This window comes from Ambystoma mexicanum, chromosome 2p (assembly GCF_040938575.1).
Source record: "Ambystoma mexicanum isolate Mex_15411 chromosome 2p, UKY_AmexF1_1, whole genome shotgun sequence".
Classification (NCBI taxonomy): domain Eukaryota; kingdom Metazoa; phylum Chordata; class Amphibia; order Caudata; family Ambystomatidae; genus Ambystoma; species Ambystoma mexicanum.
Window position 1 is genome coordinate 348,620,394 of NC_090923.1, and position 25,187 is coordinate 348,645,580.

Genomic DNA, 25,187 nt, shown 5'->3' on the forward strand with positions numbered 1-25,187 from the left:
TGCCAGTACAGAGCACATCACCCCTAAAAAACCAGAAACATTCGAAACTAGAAATATCAAAAAGCTCTCTCCCAACAAACTCACTCCAGCCCTGAGTGCTGCTCTTGCCCATACGGTTCTAGGCACCAACAACCCCTCCTATCTAGCAGAACAATACCAACAATGCCTTACCCAAACTATTGACCTACTTGCTCCCATCACCACTAAAACCCGTAGAACAAACGTTCCTGTTTTTGGTTTAATGAGGAACTTGTATCCTTAAGACGCACAAAAAGATCACTTGAACACCTCCATAAGAAAAACAATACCCCAGAATCGGCATTAGCCTTCGCTGAAGCCAACAAAATTTATAAATCATCAATAATCACCCAAAAAGCCAATGCCTTCAACCTCCGCATTACTAATGCGTCCTCAGACAGCAAAGAACTGTTTACCATCCTCAGAGAGCTCGAAAACCCTTGTCAAACCTCAGCACCTTCTAACGCTAGCAAAGACTGGTGCACCACTATACAAAACACTCATCTAAAATCCTCCTACTGCAAAATAAAATCGATAGTAAAAAAAACGCTCCTAGCTGACAAAACTCCACCCACCATATCAATGACCACATCAAATGCCACTACTGGCCCCCCATTTCAATTCACACCAGTGTCTAACAAAGAAGTATTTGACACCATAATGAAACTCAAAGCTTCCAACTGTAAAGAAGACCAATTTCCCCTCCCACCTAGTGAAACTATGTGCCCCCACCCTTACACCCATCATCACCAAATTCATCAATGCCTCTTTCCTCACAAACACAGTCCCCACCAGTATCAAAAAAGCTTGGGTGACACCACTTCTAAAAAAAACCTTCCCTGGACCCAACAATACCCACCTATTACCGACCTATTACAACGGTCTCATTTCTCCTAAAAATAATAGACAAAATAGCCTACTGCCAAATTCAGAACCATTTGGAACAACATCATTTAATAGAACGCCAGTCAGGATTCCGTCCCAACCATAGCACAGAGACAGCCCTCCTTGATCTGAAGATCCAAATGGATGCCACTAGAGAAGCAGGTAAACTCTGTCTACTGATGCTCCTGGACCTCTCAGCGGCCGTTGATCTGGTTGACCACGATAAACTCTGCAACACTCTAGTAAACAATTTCAACCTAGCTCAGACACTACAAACTGGATCAAATTATTCTTGGCTGATAGGACTTCCAGACTTTCCATCGGCGAAGAATCAGCAGACCCAGTGCCTGTCCCTGCAGGTGTGCCGCAAGGCTCCTGCCTATCCCCCACTCTGTATAATGCCTACACTAAGCTATTATTTGCAGCGTTGGATGCCATGGGTGTCATTTATACTAACTTCGCCGATGATGCCCAAATCCTCATTCCTCTCTCAGGCAATCGTGAACAAGACTCCCTCCTGGTTAACCAAATCTACTCACTCATCCAAAACTGGATGGCTAATAACAGCCTTTGTCTCAACGACGACAAAACCGAGCTCCTCATACTAGGCTCCTCCAGCAAAATCAACACCCTTGAGCCTGCTTTCAAATCATTCACCATCGATGGAACCATAATCCCTGTTCTTAAACAAGTCAAGACCCTCGGCGTCTACTTAGAAGCAACACTATCCATGTCTAAACAAGTAAACACATTAACCTCGTCCACTTCCTACACCTCCAAACTCATCTCCCTCAGCCGTAAATTCCTCTCAGCCAACAACTGTGTTACTCTAGCCAGAGCACTCATACTGTCTGACCTAGACTATTGTAATATCCTATTCCTTGGAACTTCCAACGCCAACATAGCCAAACTTCAACTCATACAGAACAAAGCCCTCGGAGCAGCTTTAGGCATCAAAAAATCCGAACATATCTCTAACACCAGAAGAGACCACCACTGGCACGTACAATCTGTGGTGGTCTAGTGGGCCCCAAACCCCTACCACTTCCCTTCGAAAATATATATTCGAAGGGATTGTGTCCTCCGACGTATGCCTTATCTTGATAGATCATCTCCAGCTTGCTGGCCTCGGGCGGGAAAAAAATTTCAGTAGCGGGCGCTGCGCGTCGATGTCCCTCGACAGCCTCCGTATCGGCGCCGACGTCCTCATGCGTATAAATAGACTCGCGCAGCGTCCGTTGCTCAGTTACGTTTTTCAGCTCTTCGTGGGCCTCGGAATCGCGTTGCTCAGTTCGTTAGTCAGAGAATATATTCTTCATTATTCCTCGAATACCAACTCTTACTTGATGGCTTCCTCATCCAAACCGACGACTCCATGGTCCGGCTTCAAAAAATGTCGAGACTGTGGAAGGAAAATGTCGTTGACAGATCCTTGCAGGATCTGTTTGTGCTACCTGGGATCGGAGCACCAATGTACGGAGTGCGGGGACTCCATGTCCATGACAGCGAAAGCCTTGAAGGAGCGTAAGGGGAAGCTTGAGAGAGGTAAGACAGTTAAAACTCCTTCGAAAGTTTCCTCGGCAGAGTAGAGACCTTAGGCTCCTCGCCGACACAGGAAACATTCTCGGTCTAGGTCTCGAACCAGTTCCCACCACTCTTCGAGATCCAAGCATTCAAGTAAGAGACGTCGAAAATCCCCTTCCTCGTCTTATTCTTCTGTTTCTCCGGAAAGAGTCACCGCCCCCACAAAACATAGCTCTCAGGCTGAGTGTGAGGAATTCCGTAAAAGGATGCTTAGCGTCTTCGAGAAAGCGGCCTCGACCCCCTCGAAGACAGCTGAAGGTGATACCCTGGGTGAAAGACGCGAAAAATCTAAACGCAGCGAGTCGTTGCACCCGGCGAAAGAAACTACTCGAAAGAGTCACAAACCCTCGAGCAAAGGCACTGTGCCATCAACGCCATCGTCGAAGGTCCCTTGGACGCATAAATCTGTGTCATCGACGCATAGGTCGATCGAATCGACGTGACTTTGACGTCGAAAAAGAGCAAATCCACGGCCGTCACTACCTCACAGCCAGTGGTCATACCCATAACATGACTTCGAGGTCATCGACAACCTAGAGTAGGATCCCGATCCTCTCGTGTTCTTCGAGGCCACTTTCAATCTTCTCGACGCCTTTTTCGGTGTTTTCGAAGCGTTTGACGTCTGCGTCTTCCCAACCGATTATGACAAATTTAGCCCCTTCTGCTCTGGAAATGGGATATCGGACATTTCCAAGGTCTGATCATTTCAGACCTTTGTCCTCAATTTATGAGGAAGGGGAGGATTCGCATCGAGAAAGACCCTTTGGGTTGCACAGATCTGCAACACCAGAACCAGAGGAATTTACCTCTGAGGAAAATAGGTTGAAAGACCTTCGAGACTCCATACATGAGGCACGTGGGTTAGATGCTTCCCCAGAAATGGAATTTGCCAAACCAGACCCAGGGGAACATGCTGAGACCCCTCACAGAATTGTAATGGCAAGAATTATAGAATTCATGGGTTGGTCTACAACTTCACCTGCATTCCAACAGGATGACCTTACAGACATTTTAGTTAAAGGCCCACAGGAGGATCCTGTGGTTCCATTTCACGCTGCATTACAAAGAAAAATATTGGCTAACTGGGAAACTCCCGAGTTTATCCCGGCGGTTAACAAAAAGTTATCAGCCAAATATAGGGTATCTACTACTGACCCTGAATTTTTGTCTTAACATCCAACTCCAGAGAGTCTGGTTGTCCAAGCAGGAACTGCATCAGGCAGTAGATCGGCATACCATACTGTTCCACAGGACAGGTATGACAAAAGATACAACTCTATGGCTAAAAGTTTTTTCTGCATGTAGCATGGCGTTGAAATCTATTAACGCTACTTGTACGCTTGCAAGGTTCAGCCATACACTTTGGGAGTGTGCTTCATCAGCGGCTGACTGACTCCCTGAGGGAGAAGAAAGGGAAGCGTTTCTAAACATCATTAAGGATGGTAAAGGCGCAATGTGCGAATCCCTTCAAACTGGCATTGATTCTGCCGACAGCATCAGTAGGGCCATGGCGACAAGTACTACAATCCACAGATTTGCATGGTTGCGAAAGTCTGGGTTTGCTCCAGATGTACAAGCCAGACTTTTAAATATGCCCTTTGACGGCTCTTCTTTGTTTGGTAAGAAGGCGGATGACAGCCTAGAAAAGTTAGACATCCAAAGCAGCAGCAAAATCCCTGGGTGCCGCAATCCGTCTAACGCCATATCGCCCATCAGGAACCTCTTGGAGAGGTAAGTCCTTTTGCTTTTATTCCGCATTCGGAAAAGGCAGAGGACAGTCTGTTCAGAGGTCAAAAAAAAGATTCACCCGAGGTGGACGGGGTAAAAATACAAAAGCCGCAGCAGCAGCAGGTACCTCTTTACCCTCGGCACCTGCATTAGCCGCCTCTAAATCACTCTGAGGACTCTCCTCACAAGACACCAGTAGGGGGCAGGCTAACTCCACATCTGACGGAATGGCAGGCTATTACGTCAGATGCTTGGGCATTGGAGACAGTTGCCCAAGGTTACTGCCTGCCTTTTCTATGCATTCCTCCGTCATCCACCGGGGAACAGCTCTTGGAAAGTTCCAGATCTGCTCCTCTTGCAGGAAATTGTAGACCTGCTGGAGAAAGGTGCCATAGAACCGGTACATGTAGCGGAGAGGAACAAGGGCTGGTACCCCCCTCCCCCTTACTTCCTAATACCGAAGAAGGGGGGAGGACTGAGACCTATCTTGGACTTACGAGAATTGAACAAGTTCCTCAGGAAGGACAAGTTCAAGAGTGTAACTCTCTCTCAGGTCCTTCGGGCCCTCCAGCTCCAGGACTGGCTGGGATCTCTGGACCTTCAGGATGCTTATTTCCATGTGCCAATCCATCTCAAACACAGGAAATACCTGAGGTTTGCAATTGGCGGCTCTCATTATCAATTTCGAGTTCTGCCATTTGGGCTGACCTCCGCCCCGAGGGTCTTCACCAAGCTAATGTCGGTAGTGGCTGCAAGTCTAAGGAGGGAAGGGATTCACGTCTACCCCTTCCTGGACGATTGGCTGATCAGAGCTGTATCTCCGGAACAAGCTCAGATCCAGCTAGATTGTCTGCCACTTCCTTCACAAACTGAGCTTCTCCCTCAATTTAAAGAAGTCACAGATGATGCCATCACAGAGACTCCAGTTCATTGGAGCGGTCCTGGAAACTTCCCTGGGAAAAGCCTCGCCACCAGAGGTGAGGGCTCAAGATATTCTACAGATGGTCACCAAGTTTCAAAATGCCCAACGTCTCCCAGCCTTTGACTTTTTGAGGTTGCTAGGCCTCATGGCATCCTGCATCTTCCTTGTGCCAGAGGCTCGCCTGAGAATGAGATCTCTCCAGTGGGCACTAAGAACTCAGTGGTTGCAATTCTCAGGGAGAATGACCGATCTCCTTCAGGTTCTGGACAAGGTGGCTCGAGACCTTCAGTGGTGGGCCTGCCAGGAGAACATCTTGAAAGGAGAACTGTTTTGGCAACCATGGCCGGAGATAACAGTAGTCACAGATGCCTCACTCACGGGGTGGGGCGCCCATACCAACGACTTGACCATCAGCGATCGTTGGTCTCCATCAGCGGTCGTTGGTCTCCATCGGAGTTCAGACTACATATCAACCTGTTAGAGCTGAGATTAATCAGACTAGCGCTGAAGGCTTTTCTGCCATCTGTACAGGGGAAAAATGTCCTGATAATGACGGACAACACAGTGGCCATGCACTACCTCAACAAAAGAGGAGCCGTAGGATCACTGCCTCTGTGCAGAGAGGCAATGTAGCTCTGGTTTTGGGCAATCCAAGAAGGAATCTCTCTATCAGCAGTTCACTTAGCCGGAGAGAAAAACTTGACGGCGGACGCTCTGTGCAGGCAGAGTACAGTCTCCCACGAGTGGCAACTAGCTCAGGAAGTCCTTCAACAGATCTTCACCCTTTGGGGAACCCCTCAAGTGGATCTGTTCGCCACCAGCATCAACAGGAAGTGCGATCAGTTTTGTTCAAGGGAATTTCCCCGAGAGGAGCTCTAGGGGACGTGTTCGGAGTGGACTGGGAGTTTCCACTTCCTCAAATGATCAGGAGGTTGAGAAGGTTCTGGAAAGTCATGAACCTAATTGCCCCGGACTGGACCAGGAGAACGTGGTACCCGGACCTTCTGGACATGTTCATCTGCCCTACAATTCGTCTTCCACTCAAGGAGAATCTTCTCTCGCAGAAGGGAGGTCAGGTTCTCCATCCAGACATCAGAACCCTCAACCTTCACACTTGGTATCTGAAAGGTTGAGATACAAGGATTGGGACCTCCCAGATGACGTCATGGAGGTGTTGCTTTCGGCAAGAAGGCCAGCAACAAAGACTTTATGCTATTGGAACAAATTTTGCAGCGGGTGTAGAGAAAAGAATATCGACCCCTTTTCATGTGGTACACCAACGGTGTTATCTTTTCTACTCTATTTGGCGAATTCGGGCCTTCTGGTTGGCACTATCCAGGGCTATCTTGCAGCGCTATCGATCTTCAAGCGCACTGCAAAGGAACCATCGTATTTCAAGTTACCCTAAGTAATACAATTTCTGAAGGGATTAACCAATGTCTATCCTCCAAGACCATTCCAAGTTCCCTTATGGGACTTAAATTTAGTCTTAAATTTCCTAATGGGTACTCCTTTTGAACTACTCTACTCTTGTTCACTAAGGTTTCTCACCCTTAAAACTGTCTTATTAGTGGCATTGACATCTGCTAGGAGGGGGAGCGAATTACAGGCTCTATCTTGTAAACCCCCTCATACAATTTTTCATAAAGATAAAGTTGTCCTACAAGTGAAGCCTACATTTCTCCCGAAGGTGGTTTCTGAATTCCACATCACTCAGAAGATTACCTTGCCTTCATTCTATCCGCCTCCCCATCCGGGGAAAGAAGAAGAAAGGCTGCATAACCTGGACACAAGGCGGGCTTTGAGCTTTTACATCAGCAGACTTGCTTTGATTAGGCAAGCAGACCAACAGTTCGTAGGTTACTCGGGGCACAAATCGGGATTACCGATAACAAAACAGACCATTTCCAGATGGATTATTTTAGCCATTCTGGAATGTTACAAAGTGGCAGGGAAAGAGCCTCCTCAAAATCTTAGGGCTCATTCAACCAGGGGTATCGCAGCCTCTTCGGCCCTCCAAAGAGGGGTACCGATTCGAGACATATGTGCGGCTGCCACATGGTCGTCTGCACATACCTTCACAAGATTTTACAACCTGGATTCCTCCTCTAGCCAAGAGACTAGATTTGGCAAAGCTGTGTTGCACTCTGTTCACTCTTGAAGGGAAACATGGCAATTTTTACTCCCACCTCCAGTTACACACCGCTGCTATGGGAGTCTATCAAGATGAGGAATACGTCGGAGGACACAATCCCTTCAAAGAACAAGTTACTTCTTACCTGGTAACATTCTTTCGATGGGATGTTCCTCCGACGTATTCCTTATCGCCCCTCCCGTCCATCCCCTCAGTAAAACTTACCTTGTGGTTACAGCTTACGCTCCTTGTGGGTCACTAACCAATTCATGTAAAACAACTTAATGTCAAAACGGAACTGAGCAACGGACGCTGCGCTAGTCTATTTATACGCATGACGTTGGCGCCGATACGGAGGCTGTTGAGGGACATCGGCTCGAGGGACATGGACGCGCAGCGCCCTCTACTGAAAAAAAAAATTCCGAGGCCAGCAAGCTGGAGATGATCTATCAAGATAAGGAATACATTGCATTGGAGGAACATCCCATCGAAAGAATGTTACCAGGTAACTTGTTTTTTTTTTTTTTTTTTTTCTTCACCCCTGGGGACAGATGATCTGTCCCCAGGGGTCTCCACAGCCGTGGCACCATGCTTTGGGGATAGGGGGCCGCTTACCTAGTAAGCAGCCCCCCTTCCCCCCCGCTCCCAAAACAGATCCCTGGTGCTCTAGTGCGCATTGCTGCCCGTTGATTGAGCTCTGCGCCCGATCCGTGGGCAGCAATGCTGTCACACAAGTTATCATTGGAAAGGGGAGGATCTCCCCTTTCCAACGATACATGCCTCGATCTCCGGCTTGAAATATAGCCAGAGATCGAGGCAGAGGGAGAGGGGCTCTTACCTTCTCTCTTCACCGCTGCAGCCGAAAATGGCTGCCTCAGTGAATTTACTTTCAATTTCATGTCAGCGTGCGTCACACGCTCCAACGTGAAATTGAAGGTAATCCAACCCCTGGGCAGTGAAGGGGGACCTCCCCCTCACATAGCCCGGTGGTTGGATTACAGTTTTGTGTGATCCCTGCTTTGCCTTACAGAGTGCCTGAAAGGACGAGCTATCTCGTACTTGGCAACAGGGAGGTAATCCCAAGGACCAGATAGCTCGTCCTTGGCATTAAAGAGGTTAATTGGTGCGTCGCAGCTATTTTTGTCAACAGCTAATCAGGCATCTTTCGCCTAATGAATTTCCATTTTCTGCTCAAATTTTCTAATGCTATGCTGATGACACTCAACTCATTTTCAGGCTTCCTTCAGCTGCCTCCTCTCCTTCCCTCATCTTTGATTGCCTAATCGCCATTCGAAATTGGTGTGCTGCCAGCAAATCTTTGTTTAAATGCCAACAAGACTGAGATCGTCCTCATTGGTACACCTTCACCATCCTTTCCCCTCACTCTTTGGCCGGCCTCGCTTGGCCTCCTCCTGCCCCTACCTGCGAGGCTAAGAACCTCAGGGTCATCTTTGACTCCACATTTTCCTTCTCCGCACACATCTCTGACATCTCTAAAAAGTTTAACTTCTTACTGCCCCTCATTAGAGGTACTCTGCTTTTCCTCTCCTTCCCTTAGAAGCTCACTTTCTCCTAAACTCTGGTTCTCTCTAGGTTGGACTACTGTAATAGCCTCTTTCTAAATCCAACTGCCTCCACTCTCCACCCTCTACAACTAATCCAGAACAGGACTGCAAGACTTGTCCTTGGCCTCAAGCACTGGGATTGTATCTCTCCAGCTCTGAAATCCCTTCATTGGTTCCCAGTGGATGCAAGGATTCAATTTAAAATTCTCTGCACTGTCCACGAGGCTTTCTGGTACTTGGGTCCAACATGCATTCAAATATCCCTCCGTAAATACCTCCCCTCTCGAGCCCTTAGCTCCTCTACTTATAACTCCCACAGGGTCAGTCGTTTTTCAAAGAAACAAGCTGGGGGGGTACATCTCTGTCCTCGACTGGGGCCTCCCCTCGGAACAGACTCCCTGCTGCCTTGAAACTTCTACCATCTATGGTCCGGGAAGCACCTCAAGACCTTCCTCTTCACTTCTGCCTTTGCCCCTCTTCTCCCCTGCTGATTTACTTTCCCTCTCCTGCACTGTGCACCTGGTCACCCTCTGTCCTTCGGGCCCAGGTTACCTGCTCACTCTGCCACCCTCCTGCACTGCCTCCGGGCCACCCCTTGCACTGAGACCTGTATGTGTATACATACAGCCCCCCACCCACTCTTCTTCTGCACTTATCAGTTACACCCTATCTGACTAACCTAGCACTTTGCCACTTGTCAGCTGCACTACCACTGTTTATCGCCTTTATTTACTTATTATTTATTCTGTTCTCTCCTCTGTTCCGCACTTTCCAATTTCTACCCCTTCCATTCATTTTTTTCCCCCCTTTCCCTTCCCCATGTACTTACACGTTCTCAATGTCACTGGGCCTAGTGAGATGTATGTTTTTTTTTTTCTCCCCTGTTCCCCTCCTTTTTCCTTTGTCGTGTTCTGAAATACTTGTTTACTAGGGCGATATAAATAAACTATCATTTCATTTACCATAAACTTCTCATTGTCTGTTTCCTATTGCAAGGGTCTAATTGCCTGATCGCCTTTAGCGGCTAATGCTTCTCTTGGGCATCCTATCGTCTCCAGGTCAAAAGATCCATGCACAGCAAACTGTAACTCGGATTTGGTGGTGGTGGTGTATTTATGCCATTCTTGCAAGAACACCACCCCAAGCCCTTTTTATAATCCATTCCCTCCCTGGCGTACCTTCAGGGGGAGTCTGAACATGCTGCTCCAGAGCACTGGAACGAGTCTTGAAACATTTCAGCCCACAAAACAGCATTTTAGTGCATGGAAGTACCATGGTTTTCTCTATGGCTCATTTAAGACAATGCTCCCATAGAAAATATAACATTACACGCTCATTTCATGAGTCATCCATAATACATCATATCATGCTCAACATTGCATCATGCACCCAGAATGGTCTCGCCCAATTCTGTTGTCTGTGCCTGCTTCCCTCTAACAAGCAGGGACCTCATCGAGGATCAGCATGTCGAGGAAATAGGCTGGCGGGCGAAATCCCTGACCACCTTGTGCACCATGTCCTTTGCCGTCTACTGCTTGTTCCCTGACCGTGGCACTTTCCACTGGATCCTATCCGAGACGAGGTCGCATCTGGGGGTGCCATTTTGTGGGAAATGATCAATTTCTAATGCCGGCTCGTGGACACACACCAAGAATGAGATATCGGCACAGTGCTATTTTGGCAGTCAAAGGTTTATTCATTCAGAATGCATTTAAACCGAGGGCAAAATGACAAAGGCTTTGTCAGTAACTGAGGTTATTCTGGAAACAAATAACTAACTTTGAAACTTTTGGTAATACGTTTCTTCATTACAGGCGTTGTTACATCACAAGCGGAACACTGAGTCAGGATCGCTGGCTACTGTTAGCATAGCTGCTATCTGGGTTATTTTCACTCAGCCTGTTTCACGAATAAATCACCAGTATAAAATGCAATATTATGCCAAAAATATTGGTGATGAGAGATTTTGTCTGCTGGCTAAATCTTACACTTTGAAACCAGAACCCCTCCCCCTAACAAACACGCGCACACGCGCACATATGAAATAAACTGACAGCATTGAGTGCTGGATAAAAAAATTCAGAAGAAGAAATGAGGGCATATTTTCCTTGTTTTTATTTTTTTTGTATTTTTTTTTCAAAACTGCAACCAGACGGTCTAATTCCTAATCTGTTTCCTTACCTGAACAAAATGGTTATAAAAATCCAATAACCCCCAGGCACATAGGTTAACTATAAACTCTCTTTATTTTGAACTTGGGTGGATATAACTTACCTTTCTCACAAGTCGCTATCTAGGAGTAAGGGGTGGGAACTCTTGTAAAGATAACCCAGTCATTACAATTGCTGCTGTCTAGACCACCTGTCAATTACATGACTCATCAGCTAGATAAAGTGTGATTATTCCTACATTGGAGCCGTGTATTTCAATGGTTGGCAAGAAAGACAATATTTCCCAAGATTAGTGACATTTTGTGGAAACCTGGCTCCAAGGCTGGGTCCTTGTCTGCACACCTGTAGTTCTTGTTGCAAGCCAGGCAGTTTAAAGTGTGGCATCAGAGAGCAACCACTGCACAGCCCTAATTTCTGGTTCAGGAAGTTGTAGGGTTACGCGAAGGTTACTATAAAGGTTATGGCACACTTTGTTGTGCGCTTTATGGCAAAGTAAGCATTTCTCGCATAAATGCGGGTCATGGAAGGAAATTGTAAGGCTTGAAGCCAGCATCATGAGCACTGATGTGCCCAAAGATCAGCTGGCTGAGGCGTCCTTCACTGCTGAAGAGAACATGCATGAAACGGAAATGAATGCGCTTCAAAACTGACTCGCAAGCAAGAGAAACAGTGATCAGGGTAGGTTGTACACCTGGAATCCGTTATTTAATTAAGTCGGGAGTGATTTATGTTTTAAAGGTGCAATAGAGAAGACTGACAGACAGGTGGAATAGGGATTGCTACAGACTTTTATTTAAGATTAAAATAAAGGGAACTTATCTTTCCATAACTCCAAGAGGGCTTTTCTTACCTCAACTAAAACACTAAGGCTTCGGTCTAGATGTCCGTATAAATCGCTACTACACCATCTTGTGTAAAAAGCCTACTTCTGTCCCCCGCGCTTATAACTAAACTAAATAAGTAGTCTATCTTCTTGGCACAGAAGAATGGTTCCCTTCTTCTGGACAGCGGACTACATTTCCAATTGTTAGGTGGGATCTTTACCTGAGGGAATGACTTCCTTCCGCAGGTCTCAATCCCTTTCAAAGGTACAAAACAAAGTTCCAGGTTGTAATTCCAACAAGCAGGTAAAGTTCTCAATTCCACTAAGAACGTAAAGTTCTTTTTCAAACATTGATATTCCTATGCTGTCTGTTTGGTTGATTGCCGACCTACTGGCAAATACTGCTACATTGTGCTGAATACGAACCACAGAGACTGGAAGTATAGTGTCTCTTCACTTTTCATCCAAGCAGCAGGAGGCTGTGCTTAAGAACACCCACCAGTAAGGAGCGCGCTGTGTCTTTAGATGGAGCAGCTGATTCGGTCTGGCCTCGCTCCAAATCCTGCACGGAGGTCCGGTGAGGCTGTATTAGTTTGTCCTTCAGGGTGTCCGAGCCCGCAGTATGTAAAACTGCTTGTCCTTCGAATCAGTGGCTTCCATCCTGTTTTTACTTCAAAAATTATTTCTTCAGTGTGCTTGTCAAATGAGGCTTGCCAGAAGTGAACAGATATCTGAGAATCCGGGTGATTCCTCATTTGTTGGTTCCTAACGCTCGGAAACTTGCATCTAAACCTGTGAAAAATGTTGTTTGATTGGACTTGTGTTGTGATATATTGATATATATATTGGAGCAGAGCATGAGTGAGACGAATGGGGAGTGGTGAGTGATCACTTGGACGTTGACATGGCTGCTGATCCGAAACCCGACTTCTAAGATTTGCTTATTCCCCAAAGAAAGACATGAGTGGAGGGAAGTTATCGGGGGTCTTGTCAACAAAATCATTGCACAAACTATTGTCTGACCCTTATCTCTCACATGCCTTTTTTGTCACGTTGCCACTCCAATCTTGACTTCATAAGCGAGTGATCAACCCAAATCCGTCCCGCCGGTTAATTCGGCTCATCAAACTTGGGCAGGGGTTTTTAACTTTGGCAGGGAGCAATGTCATTATTTTATATTCCAAGATATAACTGTAGGTGTCCAATGTAGGAACTTCCTTGACCCTGTGCCCCCTCCCCCTGCAATACAGTACTAGGAGAGGATTCTGAGCTCTGCATGGAAGCAGAGAACTGGCCTAGACAAGCTATTACTTTCCTCGCACTGTTGACTGAAAGAAGGGATATCTTAAAAGAAATAAGTGACCTTGACCTAGCTACTAGCTTCGGTGACAAAGGAGTTTGGTCCAAAAAGTCCAAGTCTTCATTGTAGAGTAGGTCAGCAATGTCTGTAGCGTGGGCTACCATGGAGCGGGCGTTTATCAATGCTCTCTTGGTCTCAGGTTGTACTGGTTTTAAAAGTGATAATGAGGGTTTATGCGCGTCTTTCTGGGTGTGGATAGGTTTGCGATAGTCTGTTTAGTTGAAGAGGGTGCTGGGAGGGTCTTTGGGGGCTAGTAATGGCCTTGCTGTGGGCTGTTTTGGTTAAGGGGTCATAAAGCCTTGGGAGCCTTGCACGTAGTTTGAGGTTCCTCTGGAAGACAGTGCAGGGTGCAGAGATCATATCAGTTAGTTTGCGAAAATTCGGTGGGGACTCGTTTGTAGGTGAGTTTGGTTATGGTTACATTCCTCTTTCTGCACACATTGTAAGTCCTAGCTTACAACTTAACCTTATGGGTTCCCCTGGCCATATTTCCTCCACCTGTGACTGTGTTGGCTATTGGTTTCAGTGTTTTGGTCCATTCCTGCTTTCAGCACGACAGACTGAATGTTTGAATCTTCTGGAGAGGGCGAGAGCTGCCAGTGTAGTTTTTCCACCTCTCATGACACGGGTGTTGGTTCCATAGTGCCATCTTCGCTGTGTCTTGGAAACCCCTTATTTGATGGCCCTCTCTGCTCCCCCCATCTTGTAATCCCTGTGACTTTGGGTTACTCATCAGGTTCGGGTTATCTTCGAGTGACCAAGCAGGATTATTGAAGTTGTAGTCTTTCATTTGCTACCCTATGGAAACGTCGTGGGCAACCTAACTTGGGGCCGCTAAGTGAGTCGTTTGACTGTCCCCTGCTATGAGCAAGGGGTGCTGTGGAAGTGACCTGGAGGGTTTTGTCATCATTTTCAAGTGTTTTTTTTTTAAAGTGCACAGATTCAGGATTTGTAAACTCTTGAGTTGTGATATATGCAATCTTAAAATGTGTAATGCCATTGATGGAATATGTTCTCTTCTCTTTCACTGTCGGTCTTTTTGGTATTTATTGGCAAATTCGTATTAATACTAATACGTTAGTCTTGCATGGTGGAGGAAAGTGAAGTTGTGTATATATTGTTTTCTTGGCCTCCATATGAGCATGTCAGGCATGCAACTCATTGTTCTACTTTGAAGTGACAGCAGGTCCTGGTCCTCTGCCATAAAAAAGGGAAACAATGGCACGAATAAAGAGAATAATGTTATCCCTTCGAATGTATTACTTAATTTGCTTTTGATTATTGTCTAAACCTATCTTTAATTTTGCAGTTTTATCTACAAGACACTAAAAGCAGTAATGGAACCTTTATAAACAGTCAACGGTTAAGTCGAGGATCGGAAGAAAGCCCACCATGTGAGATCCTCTCGGGGGACATAATTCAATTTGGGGTTGATGTGACCGAGAACACACGAAAAGGTAATCAGATGGACCTGTTTTATGAGAAATTCGCAACTGTGCCATGTTTGTTTAATGGGACAAATTCACATGTTTGACTAATCTGCATTTACGTGTCCATCTCTTCTAACTCTGTGAACATCAAATTCATAACGTGCAAAAACCTTGCAGACTAAATTGCATCTGGGTGCAAAAGAATAGAAAGCAGGCGGAATGGAAAATATGAAAAAGGCGAACACATCCTACCAGAATAGATAAGATTTCAAAGCCTTGCGGTAAGGAAATAGCGATTTAATAAGCTAAAAGGTCATTGATGCACCTAGGGCACCCCTATATTTAAATCCTGTTTCCAAGACCACTACAATGAGAATCTTTTCAGACTGACGAGACCAGATTGTTTTTAGTGGGTGCTCTTATTTTCCAGCTACTTTGAGGCTAAGCCATGAGCTCATTTAAAATCCAGACTGAGATCTGTTGGGGACCCTGACCAAAATGGGGGCCTGAGTAGAGTGTATATAGGGATTGATGGAGTCAAATTTTATTAGCTTGATAACTAAGCTAATTATTCTGAGGTAGATGTTCTTGTTTGTTTCGTTGTTATGCCCATCTGCCACTTAAGTTACTGGGAAACCCAATCGTTTCTCGATAGTCCTGTTTTTTTCCTATATACATTTTTTCTATTTGTGTCCCTGGTGTATGTCCCGTTTGTTTTGCACCCTCAAACTTAGTCTCATCTTTGTGCGATTGTACAGACTCCCTTTTTTGGAATGCCGCCACCATTTGTAAATGTATTTTTGCAAGTCATTTCACATTGATACTGACATCTGTTAATCAAATAAAAACATACAAACGGTCCGAATTCCTCAATATATTTATTTGGTACATTGTCTGTCGGAGACTGGAGCATTTTTTCCTGCAGCACGTAAAAAAAATGGACTCTTTCAATTGGCATAATCCAGGGGCATGCAGTCTTGGCCACCTCCAGTGCTTTTCACCATGCAGTCAGGACTGGATTTGTTGCACTGCGTGAGGTGACCTCACTGCCCCAAACATATTTTCTTTTTCTTTTATATACACAAAATCTAGGGCAGTATTGGTATTCATCAGTATGACATACTCTATGGTCCAACGTAGTGGCTCCGCCCATTTCCACAGTACACCCGTATTTACGTACACCCCTATTTACATTCTCCCACATGCACCCATTAAAAACAAACTGGGAGATAATGGAGGACAGCATGTGTAAATGTCTTGCCTCCATGTTGGGCTGCAGTGAAAAGAAAGAACAAAATCTAAACTGCATGTGGAATTGTACAGATGTCCCCTGCTATGACTTTGTCAGGGTGGAGAGCAGTTAAGAGCGGTGACAAATCCAGGGAGATGGTCGCTTCTCCACAATAGGGAGCCACCCCCTTTAGAACTAGGGTGTTGAGCCCACTCCATCACTTCCAAGGGGACAGGGTAAGCGGGTTCCCTCTGGAAAGTGACTCCCCCTCCACCCCCCTTAGGAGACAGGAAACCCCCTAGAGAGTGGTAAGTCACCCTCCACTCCCCGGACACTAACCTCTTTGTGCCCCCCCCCTTTTTGACTCTTTATTTGCATTTCAACAACCAAACAATAGGCTTTGCACAGCAAATAAAAGTATTAAAACACTCATCATGATCTGTGTGCTCTTATGGATTGTATAATCACCCAGTGTATAGTTGGTGTATTTACGCAGATCGTTGCCAGTCTTCTGGTTGCATATTTCTGGCGTCGAACTCAGTCTGCCGCAGCCTATGTTGAGCCCAGTTGTACACAGCAGTGCCTGGTACTTGGTCCCCAATTTCTTAACAAAATACAAGAAAACTTTGCATGCTTTTCTTGTCCTGCCCCATTCCCTGCCCAGCCCTGTCCCTGCCTTGTTCATTTCCCAGTTCGCCCCCCCCCCCCCCACTGCTATCATGCGTGTCTCGGGGAGGCATGTCGTCTGAGGGTGCAAACATTGCATGGACTAGTGCATTCCATTTTGCAACATCATCACTGACCTCCCTTTGTCCATTGTACACCGCTCCATGTTGCTTGGCCAAGACGCCGATGAGGTCCTTCATCTTGGCCTCTGTACGCTGCCACAGGAACATTCCTTGCAAGCACGCCTCAGGCGGCCACTCGTGCATGGCGATTCCCTCCCTTTAACAGCCTACTCGCAATATCGTGCAAAATGTTCCTGATCACCGGGCATGATAAGAACACATGTGTAGCATGCCTGCTGTGTCGCATGCGCATCTAGGGCCCCTCTGTTCACACGCTCCCGACAACCGTGAAATGGCATGTGGGTCTTGTACACCCTGCGTTTGACGTGTAGTTGTATCTGCTTAAATATAGCATTCCTTGACACCTTTGTGTGTTTATCAATGCTTTGGGCCCACTCCCCATCTCTGAAGGGTCACCCGATGTCCTCCTCCCACTTTGTCCTAACCCTGAGCTCTGGTGTGCTGAGTGAGTCCAGTATCTTTCCATAGAGCCTAGAGATCACATATCCCCCTTCCGATAAGACAAAGTGAGTCCAGCATGGTTCCCCATCCACGCCCTTCTTCATTTACAGTCATCCGACCTCATCTGTTTATTTTTTTATTTTATTTTTATTCATTTTTTGGGCATTTAAAATGACATCACAAACTGTAACCCCCCCCCATTATGACCCCAACAGTTATCCAACCCCACCCCCCTCACCCAACCTCCAGCTGCATGTCGCACTTTAAAGCAATGCTATTATCAAAACTTTTTTGCGTAACTCTGGTTTGACATTTCAAACGATGGCAGGCGCAGTCATTGAGGACAATGCGGGATGTTTGTTCTGAACTTTTTAAAAAGACTATGTTCAGTGAACTGTGGGATATCCCTTTGTAACGAATGTCATCCACTCTAAAGATACTAAGTTCCATACTTTAGAAAACCATTCTGAAGTTTGAGGTGGATCTCTTCATTTCCTATTCTGAGCAATTGCAAGAAGGGCTGCTAATTGCAATATCACAAAAGCTTTCTGAACAGCTTTTGGCCGTCATCTAAAGTCTTCGCCCAACATAACTAACAAACGGGAACGTAAAGAGAGGTGTATGAATAGGAAAGATTTCACACACATGAATTCACCTCTCCCCAGTATAAGGTGAACTTCGGACAGCCCAGCAATATATGTTCCCAGTTCCCAACATGGTCACGTTCCTTCCAGCATTTATTCGATATAGTGGGTTTTATTTGAGCAAGGCATGCTGGAGTCTAATGACATTGCACCATGAGTTTGAGTCAAAATTCTCTTACTTGAACTCGAATGAGCTTGGCAATTGCTCAATATGTCTCCCAGTCCTGATCATTGACCTCTTTCCCCCAATATAGCCTGGAAATAATGTTTATAGCTGATCTTCATATTTAGTTTCCCATCCCCAAGTATTCTGTGTAGGTTAGAGATAAGGGCGTTGTTCCCAGGATTGGATATAACAAATTGCTCAAATGATTTGAATTTCTTGGTTGCCGCCGCTTTAATCGGGTTGAGCCCCAATCTAATGTCTCACCTGAAAATATCTAAACCTAGATTTTCAAAGTAGCCTCAGCTCCTGCTTGCATTGAATAAATGATTTTACGGTCACTCCCGCAAACATCTGTTTCTCACACCCCGCTTCCGTTCATTCTCAAAATTCGTAAAATTAGGAGGTAAGGAATAGGGGCGTAAGAGGAGAGGGGAAAGTTGTTAAGCCATGCTTTTTCACTGCGTTTCCGAGGTGTTTTCGACTGTATGCATAATATCACTTAGATGAATATTGGCGGTGTGATATGGTTTTGGTAGCTGTAACACCTCGTTTAGTCTGAGACTGTCCACTGCTTGATCGGTTTGAATCCCATTTACTCTAGCTTTAAAAAAAAACATTCTAAACAGTCAAAAGCCTTTTCCGCCATCTATATAAACCAGAGCTGTGGGTATCTGTGTTTTTTCTCCAAGATGTGGCAAACTCTACGTATATTATCATGTGTTTGCCTTGATTTGATAAACAGTTTTGTCTGTGTGTATTAGTGATGCTAAGAGATCTACAATCCGGTTAGCTAACACCTTGATGAAACATTTTTCATCTAGGTTAATGAGTGGGATGGGATGATAGGACCCATAGGTGGTTGTGACTTTTCCCAGTTTGGGGAACAAGATTATTTTCGCTTCTTTCATTCTGGGTGAAATTTGTCCCATGAGCAAAATAGTTCAACAGCTTAGTTAAGACGGGAGCTAAAATGTTTCCATATGTTTTGTAAAATCTGGCCAGAAAACCTCCCAGGTCGGGTGATTTATGTGGTGGGAGTTCCTGTATAACCTCATCTTTTATGATAGGATTTTCTAAAATATGAGCATCCACAGATGTAAGTCTAGGGAGTTCAATTCAATTGACTCTAAATATATTATTTGCGTTTGGGGATCCTGCATGTCACATTTGTAGAAGAGTAGAATGTATGGAATTGTCCGAGAATGCCAGTGTTTTCAGAGGTAGCATCCCCTGAAGGCTACGTGATTTGTTGTATAATCCTGGAAGCGGCCATTTGTTGAAACTTGGATGCCTGGAGGTGATCTATTTTATTTGCTTTTATATAATACCTCTGTTTGAGTGATAAGAGAGCTTTTTCTGCGTTCTTAGTTAAATGAAGATTCAGTCTACTGGATGCTGCTCGAAATCCGTTCTTTTTTTTTTTTTTTTCTAGGGCCTGTTCCGGTTTCCATTTTTCCCATAACATGGGACAATTCCGACCCCTAACTCCATTTCGAGGACTATGAGCTGTTTGTTTCTTTTTGCTTCTGCGGCTTTAAGGTTCCTCTTACAGTAGCTTTTAAAAGCGTCCCAAGTAATATTGAGAAAGGCCCTCTCACCCACCCTTAGATTTAAATCTAAATATTCAATAATGTGTATGTGTGTGGTGATTTCTTCTCCGACGACCTTACCTTGGAGTCAAGGTAAGAGGAATTTCCAGGACCAAAGCAAGTTAGTTTTAATATCTAATGTCAACATGCTTGGCGCATGGTCCGAGAGGGTGATTGGATATGTGGTGATTTGTGTAATTATTCCCAATAGTGGAGTGGAGGACCAGACATAATCAATACGGGCGAATGACCTATGTACATATGACTAAAAGGAATAACCTGTCTCCACCTCCTTCAGGGTGAGCCAAATATCTGCTAAAGATCTGCAAACATGCGTTGTAACCCGCTCGAGGGGGAGGGTGCCGCCCAGTGTCATCTTGCTTCTGTGCCATGCCGGGCCCCATGTGAAATTCAAGTCCCCCAATATCAATAAGTCTGCTTCCATGAATTGCGCCAGTAAGTATCACAGGTTTCAAAAATCCATTTTGACCTGAGTTTGGGGCATATTTTGACGCTACAATTAGAATAATGGAGGATATCTTTAGGATTGCAAAAGCAGATCTGCCCTTCCCATTTGTTTTGGTGCAAACTATCAGAGAGCCACATCCCTCTTGAACTGCGATCAACACCTGCAGTTTTGCTCATAGCACATGCTTGTATTATTGTAGGGTCAACAATGTATGCTGTGTTTGCTTCTGTCTGCTTTGCATTTATGAGTTCCTTGGAGCGCCACCAAGTCCAGTTGGTGCCGTCTCGAAAGACTCCACCTTGCTGTGTTTTTGTGGGGTATTAAGCCCCTTACATTCTTTGTTAAAAAAGCTAATTTTAATTGTGTGTATAATATGACAGATGGCAAAACGTTGATACATTGCAGAAATTGTGCGTTAGAAAATAGTATACGTTTACACTGCAGATTCCCCCCTCGACTTATTCCCCCCCCCCCCTGCCCACCCCAGGTTAGCCCCTCAACATAACTACCATCGGGTATGAACTTCACCTCACCCACCCCCCATCACCTGCCCCCCCCCTCTTCCCCCCCGCCTCCCCATCCTTTCCCAAGAGTTCCCAGGTGTGAATCTCGGTTCCTTAGCATTTGCGGGACTAACTCACCCGACTGCGATCCACCTTGAAACCCAGGAAAAGGTGCGGGAATTCCTAGCTCCTCCATCTGCTACTAAGAACAGATAGGTTCCAAAGGTAGAATAGAATGTCATGCTCCATCTTGCTGCTTGTCAAAATCCATAATTTTCCATCCGGAAGAGACGCACAAATTAGTCCAGCCCTGTGCCATTAAGAAGATGGTTTAGGGATCAGGCTTCTCCGTGGTAAACGCCAGACCTCTTTTTGCTGGTACGTGTTTCTTTTTTGGCTGTGTGCTAAGCTGCCGGTCCCCGGCTTTGGATTTTGTGTTTTTTTTTAATGCAATATTAGATTCAGCGCCTGCTAATGATGCGCTTGCAGAGTCATCTTCCATTTGTAGCAGGGTCAGACCTCCCTCCCTGGTCGTTATTCTTTGCTGCCGGCCTTCTAGGGTAAATGATAACCCAAGAGGAAAGGGCCATCTATATCCGATGCCCCCGGTTTGGAGATCTCTCCCAACTTCCTGTAGGTCTCAGTGTTTTTGAAGGGTTATCCTTGAAATGGTATTTCTGTGCCATTATATGAAATTGTCGATGAGGCCTTCGCCTTTTTAGGTGCCACAGGTCATAGATTGGGGCTGGCTGTAATTGAGCAAACCTTGAACCACTCAACTATATTGCCATGCTACAATTAAGCGGGTAAAGACATTGCTACTGGCTTACAAGCGCTCTGAACTAGGGATGTGGCTACTTCATTGGCCTTGGAGAGTGAAGTACCAGTACAGGACATCTGTGCTGCTGCTACTTTGGTCCTCTTTGCATGCATTTACAAAATATTATTGCAACATTTTGGAAGATTGTTTTACTCGGCGTTAATGACAAATTCATATTTCCCACTGCCTACATCATACTGCTTTGGGAGTGTATGAAAGATGAGGAATGCGTGGGAGGACACAATCCATTTGAAGAACAAATTACTTACCCCTGGTAATGTTTGTTTGATTGGATGTTCTCTCATGGATTCCTCATCGCCCCACCCATCTTGCCCCTCAGAAGAATTTACGTCTATTACATCTTCCTCTCGTTTACCGTCTGGTCTTTTTGACCTTGCGATTGTAGCTATAAAACAGGCACTGCGCCCGTTAATCGATTTTCCTCTACTCAAGAGCATAGACATTTCCGAGGTCAAAAAGACCAGACGGTAAACAAGAGGAAGATGTAATGGACGCAAATTCTTCTGAGGGGCAGGATGGGTGGGGCGATGAGGAATACATGGCAGAACATCCAATTGAATGTACATTACCGGTGGGTAAGTAATTTGTTACTCACCTGTGTTATGGAAAGGCCTCCGTGGGTATACAATCTGGAGTCAATTGAAATCTGGCTTGCCGGAGGCAAGGCTTATAGCCCAGGACCTAAGGGAATCAGCCATGCACCACATTGACATTGCATCAAGGGCAATGGGTGTAGGAATAGAATGCAGCACACTGACTGGAATAGGGCAACATAATTTAGTAAAGACGTGCAGTGCACAGTAGTTGACCTCTCCTTTGAGGGTAATGACCTTACTCCTACGTTCTGTCCCCTTTCTTCCATACTTATGGCCACCACTCTGAGTCAATTGAGCATTTCCATTTATTTTAATACATATCATACAACACTAAAAAAGGCCTTCAGATAGGTCCTATACACATTCATATAAAAAGGAAACTGTGCTAACCACTTACATTCTCAATGGTGACAATGCACCATACCATCAAAGTGAATATAAAGAAATATAATACATAAGGAAAAATCAGACGATAACAATTTTTAAGATAAGAAAAAGAACAGTGTAAACATCTGTTGGCATATACTGCTATTTCACAAATTCAAGAGAAAAATCTAGGATCAATAACCATGATCACTCCTGCATTCTTTAATGCAACAATTGTCTACAGATGCAGCTGTTTCTTTCTTCGTTTTTCATATATCTACAGCCTCTCTACATTACATTATGAATACCCTCAAGCAATGTTGTATAGTAAATTCAAGAAGACACCCTTTTGTTTCTTAGTGTAGATTGAGAAGAAGGAAAAAAGGTGGTAAATTTCCTTACATCTAGTCTACATGTTTCGGCCATATCAACTCATCCAGTGCACTCTCAGTGCCGTTGGTTTTGTTAGTGAAGGCTGTCTTCAGGACAGAACAAATGATTTAAGCGACTAGTTTTTACTTTCTCAGATTTTGTATTTCTTATATTGCAATCTAAAAAGAAAAATTAGAAATCTATTTTTTTTTTATACATTAGGTTTTTTTTTTAGATGGTTCTATTCTTAGAGTAGTGACTGCAGCATATATTTACTATATTTACTATGCCACTACATGGACTGACCTGTATATAGCTCAGATTTCTTTGAGACCTATTAGAAATTTTCTTAGTAAAAAGTTTCTTGACAACGTCGGTATCCTTGTCGGATGCTCAATTCGGATGGTGTGTTCATTCACAGTACCTATGAATGTACATACCCATGTCATTATTATTCTCATTAGATTCAAATTCATACGTTATCTTATTACAAGTGCAGCAGTTACTTTGCATAAAAATAATAGCTTGGGCTTCTTTTGCTTTCTCCGTGGCTTAGTTCAGGTGGACAGTCTTGATTTCATCAGTATATGGCTGACTTCACCTCTGTTCATACAGGTGCTCACGGTCTATGTTGGAAGGCAATCCAGACCAGACATATATCAATTATTTTTCTAGGGCGCCTATTTTTTTACATTTAGAATGTGACTTTTTGTGTACGAGAGCGGTCTAGCTCTCATTAAGGTGCGTGTGAATGTTAACAGCGCCATCTATTATGAAAGGGGATGTCCTCTTCTTCTTTTCTTTGTGTTTTATTTATTTTACCGTGTGGCTTCAGAGACCACAAACTTCGTACTGAAGTATACAACTGCAGGATAAGATTGTTGAGTGTTTGCAAAGCTGAACCGTTTGTAGTGCCTCCAAAACCCACCATTATCTTGCATGCATGGTTGTGGCTAATTCGACCGTGTGATTTTCCCCATTCAGAAATGATCTTATTTTTCCTTTGTTTTGTCATCCAAATACTCGGGATACCACTTACCTGAAGATAGTATATTCGAGTGCTCCTATTCTTTCTGGTGCCTGCTATATGTGCCGTTCCAAATGATGCACTGATATCGAACATTTGTGTGTTTTTTCGTTTTGTATAATATGTATTAAAATAAATGAAAATGCTCAATTGACTCATGAGAGTGGTGGCTTCAACAATCTGAGCGTGAATTAGATTGTCATTGACCTGATCTGTTCTTACTGGGGGACAAAAGGAAGGGGTAGTCGACCTATCTTTGTTCTTCTTTGATATGTGTCTCCCATTTGATAGTGTTGACACCCGTTACCAAAAAATAGGGAGTACCCAATTTTAAGCAGCGCTCTATACTTATGTGACATTTCTCTGTCCGTGGGATGGGACCGGAGCACTTTGTAAAAAGCATCACATTTTAAAAAAGTGCCCTTACCCTCTTTTCTCTGTAACCCCACCCTCCTTGTCTCCGCCCAGCGCATCGCCCATCAGTCCTTTTCTCTGCTCTTTTGGGACTGGCCGCATTTGCATTTTAGGAACATTTTTTCATTCCAGTTTCCTCCTCTCTTGCTCTGGCTTAGTGGTTGTGTGGTATGCTGTTTCAGCTAGACTTTCCAAATGGTTGTTCTTGTCGGAGCCACTTCGCTAGGGCAGATCCCCATTCTCTTTGTTTATAGTGTTTGCGTCCGGACCACCGGTGGGACTCGTGTTTTTATTGCAACTCCCTTTCGGGCTGGGCGCTTCAACATCATTTAGAGCAGTGGGAGGAGGTGTTTCACCGTACTCCCCCGGCGCACTTTCAAACTTTCGATGAGAAGAAGAAACACCCGGTGAGTTCTTTACTTTTTAGAGCACCCCGGCAGGGGGTCGCCTTCCTGGGGTCTTTCCGGTCCGGGAGGAGCGTCAAAAGCTCCATTATCGGGGCTTGCCCTGAGGTGCCTGCTAGGCCTAAAAAGTGTACCAGAGTTTTCTCTGAGGGCCTCGGTAAGGGGCCTTATTGACACTGGATTACAATCCGAGGCCCCCCTCCTGTGGGGACTATTTGTGGGCCCAGTTCTACTGAGGTGTCAGGTACTGGAGCTTCTTCGAGGTCTCCTTGACTGGAGCTTCCCGTAAAAACACTGGGGTATGCCCTGAGGCCTCAGTTGGGGCTGTTGATACCTATTGGAAGTTCGAGGCCTGTCGTGAAGAGGCTTTTACCAGACTCTGGTCCGAGGTCCCTCATTTAGAGACTAAGGTGACCAACATTTCTGAGAGGCCTGTTAAGATATTGTCGGTGAGGTGTTCCTCATCGTTCCCGCTCTAGCAGTGACTCCAGATCTGTTGAGGGGGGCACGGAGTGAGGTTTTGGACCAGAATCCCTCCGTTACCGGCAGTGCCGAGGTCCTTCTTTTGAAGGCTAGTTTGGCTGTTGGCATGTCACAGAAACATCCTAGGCCACACAGTACTGGCTCGGCCGAGGTTTCTTGTGTTAAGGCTAAGATGAAGACCCCTGACCCACCTGTGGGGACGCCTGCCTCAC

The 25,187-nt window shown here is 45.2% G+C and overlaps 1 protein-coding gene across 7 annotated transcripts in view; it reads left to right on the forward strand.

Annotated features, from left to right (window-relative positions):
• The window catches only part of SLMAP (sarcolemma associated protein), a 1,535,859-nt gene that overhangs the window by 86,346 nt on the left and 1,424,326 nt on the right, over window positions 1–25,187 (forward strand). For all 7 annotated transcript variants that reach the window (XM_069643684.1, XM_069643683.1, XM_069643687.1 and 4 more), the window contains exon 2: window positions 14,500–14,647. In XM_069643684.1, the coding sequence (XP_069499785.1) occupies window positions 14,500–14,647 (148 nt within the window). The remainder of the gene's footprint in view (window positions 1–14,499; window positions 14,648–25,187) is intronic.